General features: G+C 42.8%; 1 protein-coding gene across 1 annotated transcript in view; it reads left to right on the top strand.

Moving 5' to 3' along the window:
* Positions 1–12,220, top strand: part of LOC110526332 (lysyl oxidase homolog 1) — a 35,443-nt gene that overhangs the window by 6,950 nt on the left and 16,273 nt on the right. Inside the window, exons 2-3 of the mRNA XM_021607207.2 lie at positions 9,230–9,338; positions 10,494–10,631. Coding sequence (XP_021462882.2) covers positions 9,230–9,338; positions 10,494–10,631 — 247 coding nt within the window. The remainder of the gene's footprint in view (positions 1–9,229; positions 9,339–10,493; positions 10,632–12,220) is intronic.

Here is a 12,220-nt window from a genome sequence, read left to right as displayed (position 1 = left end):
GCCATGTAGCCTAGCTCATAGGCCTATACAGTGGGGAGAACAAGTATTTGATACACTGATGATTTTGCAGGTTTTCCTACTTACAAAGCATGTAGAGGTCTGTAATTTTTTATCATAGGTACACTTCAACTGTGAGAGACGGAATCTAAAACAAAAATCCAGAAAATCACATTGTATGATTTTTAAGTTATTCATTTGCATTTTATTGCATGACATCAGTATTTGATAACCTACCAACCAGTAAGAATTCCGGCTCTCACAGACCTGTTAGTTTTTCTTTAAGAAGCCCTCCTGTTCTCCACTCATTACATGTATTAACTGCACCTGTTTGAACTCGTTACCTGTATAAAAGACACCTGGCCACACACTCAATGAAACAGACTCCAACCTCTCCACAATGGCCAAGACCAGAGAGCTGTGTAAGGACATCAGGGCTAAAATTGTAGACCTGCACAATACTGGGATGGGCTACAGGACAATAGGCAAGCAGCTTGGTGAGAAAGCAACAACTGTTGGCGCAATTATTTGAAAATGGAAGACGTTCAAGATGACGGTCAATCACCCTCGGTCTGGGGCTCCATTTAAAGATCTCACCTCGTGGGGCATCAATGATCATGAGGAAGGTGAGGGATCAGCCCAGAACTACACGGCAGGACCTGGTCAATGACCTGAAGAGAGCTGGGACCACAGTCTCAAAGAAAACCATTAGTAACACACTACGCTGTCATGGATTCAAATCCTGCAGTGCACGCAAGGTCCCCCTGCTCAAGCCAGCGCAAGTCCAGGCCCATCTGAAGTTTGCCAATGACCATCTGGATGATCCAGAGGAGGAATGGGAGAAGGCCATGTGGTCTGATGAGACAAAAATAGAGCTTTTTGGTCTAAACTCCACTGTTTGGAGGAAGATGAAGGATGAGTACAACCCCAAGAACACCATCCCAACCGTGAAGCATGGAGGTTGAAACATCATTCTTTGGGGATGCTTTTCTGCAAAGGGGACAGGACGACTGCACCGTATTGAGGGGAGGATGGATGGGGCCATGTATCGCAAGATATTGGCCAACAACCTCCTTCCCTCAGTAAGAGCATTGAAGATGGGTCGTGGCTGGGTCTTCCAGATTGACAACGACACAAAACACACAGCCAGGGCAACTAAGGAGTGGCTCCGTAAGAAGCATCTCAAGGTCCTGGAGTGGCCTAGCCAGTCTCCAGACCTGAACCCAATAGAAAATCTTTGGAGGGAGCTGAAAGTCTGTATTGCCTAGCGACAGCCCTGAAACCTGAAGGATCTGGAGAAGGTCTGTATGGAGGAGTGGACCAAAATCCCTGCTGCAGTGTGTGCACACCTGGTCGGCAGTGTATCAAATACTGGTTCTCCCCACTGTATGTTTTGTATCATAAGGTTTGAATCACAACTAAAGTGACCAAATAACTTCTTAGAATTAAGCACATTCATTTGTTTTATAACCAGCATATAGCCTAGCTGGCATACATAGGCAGTGTGTGAGTTTCAAGTTTGGGGAAGATAATTTTCACCCTAAAAATGCACCTTTATAATAAAATTACGTGCATAATCGCATTTGCGGTCACTTTTGAGAATGGTGTTTTTCCCTCTAATTGATAACATTTTGGACCTATTGTCATGTTCTGACCATAGAAAGCCTTTATTTTCTATGGTAGAGTAGATCAGGGCGTGACTAGGGGGCTTAGTCTAGATTATATTTTCTATGTGGGGTTCTAGGTGGTTTTTTCTATGTTGGGGTTTTGGTATGATTCCCAATAGAATAGATCAACTTTTATACTATGGGGATAGAATATTGACATAGGCTAGTGCTTTGCTGTTCGTTAGGCCTACTCATCTTGTTGGCTGACGAAAAGTAAATGTGGACAGTTATTCCAATATTTTCAAAATTCGCCTCAGAATTCAATAAGAAGGACGCACAGTTGTGTCCCCAATGTGTCTGTCTTCACTTGTAGCCTACAGGTGCTGAGATGACTGGGGGAAGAAACAAATCACGTGATGGGCATTGGTTAATAAGAATTGAGATATCTGAGACAGCCATGGAAGTGAGAGGTGCTTCAGAGCACGCAGCCGGGTGATGGGAAGTATAATTATTATATTCGGCCCAAGGGCACAACGGCCGCTGGCCGAAAAAGGCGTGGATCTTTTTAGGGGGAAATTTGAGGCATTATCAAGTGCTTGTCAAATTGTGAATGAGAGACTGATGAAGTGTTTGCAGCCTGTGCAAGAAACAAACTAGACCTCATGCCATTCAAGCAACTTTTTTCAAATAATCACTAGAGTCGCATCATGCAGTCTTAGAATGTATTAAAAATCTAAACATATAGGCCTCCTGAGTGGCGCAGCGGTCTAAGGTACTGCATCGCTACAGGTGTCACTACAGAACCAGGTTCGATCCCAGGCTGTATCACAACCGGCCGTGATGGGAGTCCCATAGGGCAGTGCACAATTGGCCCAGTGTCGTCCGGGTTAGGGGAGAATTTGGCCGGGGGGGCTTTACTTGGCTCATTGTGCTCTAGCGACTCCTTGTGTGGGTTGTGCGCTTGCAGGCTGACCTTGTCGTCAATTGAGCAGTGTGGGTGGGTGTTAGAATGTGTGGTTTGGCAGGTCCTGTTTCAGAGGACGCATGACTTGACCTTCGCCTCCCGAGCCCGTTGGGGAGTTGCAGCGATGAGACAAGATTGAAATTGGTGGAAAAAATGGGGTACAATACAAAAAAAATTCAAACATGTAGCCCAATGTTTGTATCACAACTAAAGTTACATAATTAACACTAAATTAAGCATATAGGAGGACTAATTTATTTGTTAACCACTCAACACAGAATAGCCGCATGTACAGTGCCTTGCGAAAGTATTCGGCCCCCTTGAACTTTGCGACCTTTTGCCACATTTCAGGCTTCAAACATAAAGATATAAAACTGTATTTTTTTGTGAAGAATCAACAACAAGTGGGACACAATCATGAAGTGGAACGACGTTTATTGGATATTTCAAACTTTTTTAACAAATCAAAAACTGAAAAATTGGGCGTGCAAAATTATTCAGCCCCTTTACTTTCAGTGCAGCAAACTCTCTCCAGAAGTTCAGTGAGGATCTCTGAATAATCCAATGTTGACCTAAATGACTAATGATGATAAATACAATCCACCTGTGTGTAATCAAGTCTCCGTATAAATGCACCTGCACTGTGATAGTCTCAGAGGTCCGTCAAAAGCGCAGAGAGCATCATGAAGAACAAGGAACACACCAGGCAGGTCCGAGATACTGTTGTGAAGAAGTTTAAAGCCGGATTTGGATACAAAAAGATTTCCCAAGCTTTAAACATCCCAAGGAGCACTGTGCAAGCGATAATATTGAAATGGAAGGAGTATCAGACCACTGCAAATCTACCAAGACCTGGCCGTCCCTCTAAACTTTCAGCTCATACAAGGAGAAGACTGATCAGAGATGCAGCCAAGAGGCCCATGATCACTCTGGATGAAATGCAGAGATCTACAGCTGAGGTGGGAGACTCTGTCCATAGGACAACAATCAGTCGTATATTGCACAAAGAGTGGCAAGAAGAAAGCCATTTCTTAAAGATATCCATAAAAAGTGTCGTTTAAAGTTTGCCACAAGCCACCTGGGAGACACACCAAACATGTGGAAGAAGGTGGTCAGATGAAACCAAAATTGAACTTTTTGGCAACAATGCAAAACGTTATGTTTGGCGTAAAAGCAACACAGCTCATCACCCTGAACACACCATGCCCACTGTCAAACATGGTGGTGGCAGCATCATGGTTTGGGCCTGCTTTTCTTCAGCAGGGACAGGGAAGATGGTTAAAATTGATGGGAAGATGGATGGAGCCAAATACAGGACCATTCTGGAAGAAAACCTGATGGAGTCTGCAAAAGACCTGAGACTGGGACGGAGATTTTTCTTCCAACAAGACAATGATCCAAAACATAAAGCAAAATCTACAATGGAATGGTTCAAAAATAAACATATCCAGGTGTTAGAATGGCCAAGTCAAAGTCCAGACCTGAATCCAATCGAGAATCTGTGGAAAGAACTGAACACTGCTGTTCACAAATGCTCTCCATCCAACCTCACTGAGCTTGAGCTGTTTTGCAAGGAGGAATGGGAAAAAATGTCAGTCTCTCGATGTGCAAAACTGATAGAGACATACCCCAAGCGACTTACAGCTGTAATCGCAGCAAAAGGTGGCGCTACAAAGTATTAACTTAAGGGGGCTGAATAATTTTGCACGCCCAATTTTTCAGTTTTTGATTTGTTAAAAAAGTTTGAAATATCCAATAAATGTCGTTCCACTTCATGATTGTGTCCCACTTGTTGTTGATTCTTCACAAAATAATACAGTTTTATATCTTTATGTTTGAAGCCTGAAATGTGGCAAAAGGTCGCAAAGTTCAAGGGGGCCGAATACTTTCGCAAGGCACTGTATGTACTCCCTCAGAAATCATTTGGAGAAAATATCCTTTCTATTTTATGTTCAACTGTATTCTTCATACTGTTCTTCATACTATAAAATAATATAAAATAATGCAATGGAATACTAAGCAAATCTTGTCTGGTTAAATTATTTTTTTATTTTTTTTATTTCACCTTTATTTAACCAGGTAGGCCAATTGAGAACAAGTTCTCATTGACAACTCTGACTTGGCCAAGATAAAGCAAAGCAGAGCAACAAAAACAACAACACAGAGTTACACATAAACAAACGTACAGTCAATAACAGAAAAGAAAATAAAAATATACAAATCTATGTACAGTGTGTGCAAATGTAGTAGAGTAGGGAGGTAGGCAATACATAGGTCATAGAGGCAAAATAATTACAATTTAGCATTAATACTGGAGTGATAGATGTGCAGATGACGATGTGCAAGTAGAGATACTGGGGTGCAAAAGAGCAAGAGGGTAAGTAATAATATGGGGAGGAGGTAGTTCGGTGTGCTATTTACAGATTGGCTGTGTACAGGTACAGTGATCGGTAAGCTGCTCTGACAGCTGATGCTTAAAGTTAGAGAGGGAGATATAAGACTCCAGCTTCAGAGATTTTTGCAATTCGTTCCAGTCATTGGCAGCGTAGAACTGGAAGGAAAGGAAAGGAAGTGTTGGCTTTGGGGATGACCAGTGCAATATACCTGCTGGAGCGTGTGCTACGGGTGGGTGTTGCTATGGTGACCAGTGAGCTGAGATAAGGTGGGGCTTAACCTAGCAAAGACTTATAGATGACCTGGAGCCACTGGGTTTGGCAACGGATATGTAGTGAGGAACTAGTGTAGCCCACAGCCATTTGGCATAGCCAGATCAGGGCCTAACATAAAGAGAGCTCAGAATATGCAATTCTGTTTTTCTGAAATAGACTACATTTTCTTCATATCATGTTTCCTTAGACTTGTCTAAAATAAATAACGGATTTATTGTGATGGTGTAGACTATTCTTATATGGATTTATTGACTTTTTAAAATGTAGATGTTTGTGTCAGTGGCTTGTATGCTATGCGTGGAAGCCAGGAGATGCTAATATGTTCATGTTAATTAACTCTAAATGGGAAGGAAGATTGAAAACTATATTAACTTCGTAATATTACTATCATGACGTGACTATGAGACGTGGCTGTATCTAGGGGGATTTGTATTTTGCTGAGCCTGCTAGCTAGCTACATTTCGGCTAGCTAGCAAATCGTGTGAAGTCACCAATATTATTTTAAATAACAATTGAGGTAGCTAGTATGTAATCTAACTCAACAGCTGCAAAATCTGGACCCCTACAAATCAGCCGGGCTAGACAATCTGGACCCTTTCTTTCTAAAATTATCTGCCGAAATTGTTGCCACCCCTATTACTAGCCTGTTCAACCTCTCTTTCGTGTCGTCTGAGATTCCCAAAGATTGGAAAGCAGCTGCGGTCATCCCCCTCTTCAAAGGGGGGGACACTCTTGACCCAAACTGCTACAGACCTATATCTATCCTACCATGCCTTTCTAAGGTCTTCGAAAGCCAAGTCAACAAACAGATTACCGACCATTTTGAATCTCACCATACCTTCTCTGCTATGCAATCTGGTTTCAGAGCTGGTCATGGGTGCACCTCAGCCACGCTCAAGGTCCTAAACGATATCTTAACCGCCATCGATAAGAAACATTACTGTGCAGCCGTATTCATTGATCTGGCCAAGGCTTTCGACTCTGTCAATCACCACATCCTCATCGGCAGACTCAACAGCCTTGGTTTCTCAAATGATTGCCTCGCCTGGTTCACCAACTACTTCTCTGATAGAGTTCAGTGTGTCAAATCTGAGGGTCTGTTGTCCGGACCTCTGGCAGTCTCTATGGGGGTGCCACAGGGTTCAATTCTTGGACCGACTCTCTTCTCTGTATACATCAATGAGGTCGCTCTTGCTGCTGGTGAGTCTCTGATCCACCTCTACGCAGACGACACCATTCTGTATACTTCCGGCCCTTCTTTGGACACTGTGTTAACAACCCTCCAGGCAAGCTTCAATGCCATACAACTCTCCTTCCGTGGCCTCCAACTGCTCTTAAATACAAGTAAAACTAAATGCATGCTCTTCAACCGATCACTACCTGCACCTACCCGCCTGTCCAACATCACTACTCTGGACGGCTCTGACTTAGAATACGTGGACAACTACAAATACTTAGGTGTCTGGTTAGACTGTAAACTCTCCTTCCAGACCCATATCAAACATCTCCAATCCAAAGTTAAATCTAGAATTGGCTTCCTATTTCGCAACAAAGCATCCTTCACTCATGCTGCCAAACATACCCTTGTAAAACTGACCATCCTACCAATCCTCGACTTTGGCGATGTAATTTACAAAATAGCCTCCAATACCCTACTCAACAAACTGGATGCAGTCTATCACAGTGCAATCCGTTTTGTCACCAAAGCCCCATACACTACCCACCATTGCGACCTGTACGCTCTCGTTGGCTGGCCCTCGCTTCATACTCGTCGCCAAACCCACTGGCTCCATGTCATCTACAAGACCCTGCTAGGTAAAGTCCCCCCTTATCTCAGCTCGCTGGTCACCATAGCATCTCCCACCTGTAGCACACGCTCCAGCAGGTATATCTCTCTAGTCACCCCCAAAACCAATTCTTTCTTTGGCCGCCTCTCTTTCCAGTTCTCTGCTGCCAATGACTGGAACGAACTACAAAAATCTCTGAAACTGGAAACACTTATCTCCCTCACTAGCTTTAAGCACCAACTGTCAGAGCAGCTCACAGATTACTGCACCTGTACATAGCCCACATATAATTTAGCCCTATCAACTACCTCTTTCCCAACTGTATTTAATGTATTTATTTATTTTGCTCCTTTGCACCCCATTATTTTTATTTCTACTTTGCACATTCTTCCATTGCAAAACTACCATTCCAGTGTTTTACTTGCTTTATTGTATTTACCTTGCCACCAAGGCCTTTTTTTGCCTTTACCTCCCTTCTCACCTCATTTGCTCACATTGTATATAGACTTGTTTATACTTTATTATTGACTGTATGTTTGTTTTACTCCATGTGTAACTCTGTGTTGTTGTATCTGTCGAACTGCTTTGCTTTATCTTGGCCAGGTCGCAATTGTAAATGAGAACTTGTTCTCAACTTGCCTACCTGGTTAAATAAAGGTAAAATAAAAAAATAAAAAAAAAAAGTTAACGACTACAAACTCATTTAAATTACAATAAATAAAGGTTAACTTACTTGTTTTTCACTGTCCTGCGTCAGCACAAGTGGGCATTTGAACTCATCACATGATCAGCGTCTCATCAGCAACACTAAAAAAGTACTTCCGTGTCACGGAATTTCTGATTTTTTTAAATAAATGTGCCCAACGTAATTGTAGAAAAGTGTCAATAACCATTAATGAAATATGAACAATAATTGTCTAAACATTAACAATGACTCACATTTAAGTGACATTTGCATTAAATTTGGGTTTTAAAATATGTTCCAAGGTCAAATATATGCCCCCAATGCGAATCACTGTATATGGAATACGCACAGTATGGGCTTAGTATTGTTGTGAATACTCAGTAGGGTCTCTAGAATGTATAGATGGTGTTATTTCATGGGGCTCTGAATAATATGGTGTTGCTGGTCTTTTACTCAACCAATTCCATTGGCGCCCAAATCACATTACATGTGCGCTTACTTCACTACAGAAAACCCACAAACCAAACAACAGTGCAGGGCATGCTCATTGAAATAAAGGTGAACAACACCCAAAAAAATGTGTTTCTTAGATTTTTTCCAGACCTCAAAAGTCATCCCCTAATGTGGTTTAAGCATTGTTGTGAACACAGAAAATCCAATTTGGTTGTTTTTCTATTACAAAAGTGTGAAAAAGGCCGTACCAACGTGTTCTGATGTGCATGACTGCACATTAGAGTGTGTTTCATTCTGCAGCACAGCATTTTGGAGGAAGTTGAGTTCAGGTCCAATATTGACTCTGCACCCAAGACGGAAAGAGGTTGGGCCATCCTAGAAATGTTTTAGTGAATTAATATAGAACATTTAGCAGACGCTTTAATCCAAAGCGACTTACAGTCATGTGTGAATCAATGTTTACGTATGGGTGGTCCTGGGAATCAAACCCAATAGCCTGCCATTGCGATGCTTTACTAAGGTGCATGAAAGGGTTATAAATGCTTTGTGAAGCCTCAATTGAATATGATTTATAAGGCCTTTATTAAGCTGTGCTTATACCACCCTTTATAAAGCGCGGGTTTATGTCATATTTGACATAGTGGGTTGTGTCACATTTGACATTGGTGGTTATGTCACACAGTTATGCCACATTTATGAACCATTGATAAAGCATGACATACGGTTATAGATGATTTGTAACAAATATTTGCAGTGTTTATGAAGGATTTATAAGCTGCATGTCATTTAAGGCAGGACCTTCTACTGCATCTGTATCAAAGTCCTTACTTCGTCCAATAACACGATGCAGGGGAATTAAATAGAGCTGATGAACAAGGTGTAAAGCTATGCTGTTTTATTTGAGGAATGACCTCACTGGTCGGTGCACCACATCAACACTCTATATTCTGTCAAGGGATGATGCAGACCTGTTAAAGTTGACATTGGCATCAAGGTGCTGGTACTAACATGATTGAATCAATTGCTGTTGAAGGATACTATGTGTTGAGCCAAGTGTCTTGTTCTAGGTTTGCCAGACCTGGTTCCTGATCCCAACTATGTGCAGGCCTCCACGTATATCCAGAGGGCTCACATGTACTCTCTCCGCTGTGCTGCCGAGGAGAAATGCTTGGCAAGGTAAGAGACCATTTGAAACCTTTTAAGTGTTTTAATAAGTGTCTGTGTTTGCTTTGGAAGAGGAGAATCATGTTGTTCGTCGTCACTCTGCACAAGATTATCACCGGTTTTTGAAAGCCAGTATGCACATGCTGATGAACAATTAGTTAGAACAGATTGAAAGATTCCATGTGCCTATTGGTGAATATTCTCATTTAATGTCTCAGCACCAGACAGTTTTACCTACCTGCTTAGTAAAGTTACTCCTTATCTAATTTGCAGTATATAAAGTTTGGGACCCAGTTCACAGTGCAACATCAATAACCTCAAATCTGGTGCCTGTCACTAAGGCTGCATTTACACAATTCGGATATGTTGCCTCTAATTGGTCTTTTGACCAATCAGATCATATCTTTTGCCGATAATTGGGCAAAAGATCAGATTTGAGCTGCCTGTGTATACACAGCCTAAAGCGTGTCTATCTAACCTGGCGTGTCAGTAAATGGTTCTCTGAGTGGTTTGATCTGCAGTCGCAGCACACATAATGGGCCTCTGACTTTGGCCCCAGGTTTAGATGGGTACGGTACAATTGCCCAGGTTGCAGAGCATTTAAATGATGGCGATGAACTTTGTTGTCCCACTGGCTCTTCTGTTTGCACTCCTTCCCATCTCAAGCACAGCCCATCTCAAGCACAGCCATTCCTCAAAGCCCTCTCATATCCTGTCTGTGCTATCAGCAGTCATGGACAGATGGCCTTGTATAATGTGTTATACACACCAATGTCAACAACAGCCATAGGATGAATTGCAAAGATTTTTACTGATACTTTGGAATGCAGGTTATTATTAAAACAATTCTAAAATGTGTTCATACTGGACGTCTCTACACAGTGTATGCCTGTCCACTACAAAGGTTTCCTTGCTACAAGACTGAAAAGGTGTGCAGTAGGCTATGGAGATGAATCACAGTAATCTGTAATGTGAATTATTTATTTATCATATTCCTTCCCTGTAGCTTTTCCAGGCCCGCTCAATTCTGTCTAGTTGCAGGAACACATTGTGAGCCTGAGGTATCAGAAACTCACCGGGACAACCCTTGGGAGACTAGTTCTCTGTAGCCATCTGTACTTTCCTTCACTCATTGCTATTCCATACTTTGTGTTTGTCTCCCCACAGCACTGCCTACAGCGGTGAGACTACAGACTATGACATCAGAGTCCTGCTTCGCTTCCCACAGAGGGTTAAGAACCAGGGGACGGCTGACTTCATGCCCAACCGACCCCGACACACCTGGGAGTGGCACAGCTGCCATCAGTGAGTAACCAAACCCATTTATGCTATTGGTTTATGATACTCAAATCAAATTGTATTTCTCACATGCGCCGAAAACAACAGGTAAATGCTTACTTACAAGCCCTTACCCGACAATGCAGTTTTAAGAAATTTTTTAAAATAAAATAAAAGTAATAAATGATTATAGAGCAGCAGTAAAATAACAATAGCGAGGCTATATAAAGGGGTACCAGTACAGAGTCAGTGTGCGAGGGCACCGGTTAGTCGAGGTAATTGAGGTAATATATGTTTGACATTTGACTAGATGTTCAGGAGTTTTATGGCTTTGGGGTAGAAGCTGTTTAGAAGCATCTTGGACCTAGACTTGGCACTCTGGTACCACTTGCAGTGCGTTAGCAGAGAGAACAGTCTATAACTAGGGTGTCTGGAGTCTTTGACAATTTTTAGGGCCTTCCTCTGACACCGTCTGGTATAGAGGTCCTGGATGGCAGGAAGTTTGTCCCAAGTGATGCACTGGGCCGTACGCACTACCCTCTGTAGTGCCTTGTGGTCGGAGGCTGAGCAGTTGCCATACGAGGCAGTATTGCAACCCGTCAGGATGCTCTCGAAGGTGCAGCTATTGAACCTTTTGAGGATCTGAGGACCCATGCCAAATCTTTTCAGTCTCCTAAGGGGGAATATATTTTGTCATGCCCTCTTCATGACTGTCTTGGTGTGCTTGGACCATGATAGTTTGTTGGTGATGTGGACCCCAAGGAACTTAAAGCTCTCAACCTGCTCCACTGCAGCCCCGTCGATGAGAATGGGGTGTGCTTGGACATCCTTTTCCTGTAGTCCAAAATCATCTCCTTTGTCTTGATCACGTTGAGGGAGAGGTTGATGTCCTTGCACCACACAGTCCTTAGCTTAGTGAAGAACTTTGAGGGCACTATGGTGTTGAACGCTGAGCTGTAGTCAATGAATAGCATTCTCACATAGGTGTTTCTTTTGTCCAGGTGTTAAAGGGCAGTGTGGATCAGTTAGGGCGGTATGCAAATTGTAGTGGGTCTAGGGTTTCTGGGATAATGGTGTTAATGTGAGCCATGACCAGCACTTCATGGCAACAGACATGTGTACTATGCGTCAGTAGTCATTTAGGCAGGTTACCTTAGTGTTCTTGGGCTCAGGGACTATGGTGGTCCACTTGATACATGTTGGTATTACAGACTCAGACAGGGAGAAGTTGAAAATGTCAGTGAAGACACTTGCCAGTTGGTCTGGGCATGCTCAGAGTACACGTCCTGGTAATCCGTCTGGCCCTGTAGCCTTGTGAATGTTTACCTATTTAAAGGTCTTACTCACATCGGCTGCGGAGAGCGTAATCACACAGTCGTCCGGAACAGCTGATTCTCTCATGCATGTTTCAGTTACTTGCCTCGAAGCGAGCATAGAAGTTATTTAGCTGTGCTTCCCTTTGTAGTCTGTAATAGTTTGCAGGCCCTGCCACATCCGACGAGTGTCGGAGCCGGTGTAGTTTGATTCAATCTTAGTCCTGTATTGACGCTTTGCCTGTTTGATGGTTCGCCGGAGGGCATTGCGGGATTTCTTATAAGCTTCCGGGTTAGAGTCCT

Source organism: Oncorhynchus mykiss, chromosome 6, assembly GCF_013265735.2.
Source record: "Oncorhynchus mykiss isolate Arlee chromosome 6, USDA_OmykA_1.1, whole genome shotgun sequence".
NCBI lineage: Eukaryota > Metazoa > Chordata > Actinopteri > Salmoniformes > Salmonidae > Oncorhynchus > Oncorhynchus mykiss.
The sequence above is the reverse complement of the archived record's forward strand: the minus strand, read 5'-3'. Positions and strand labels throughout refer to the sequence as shown.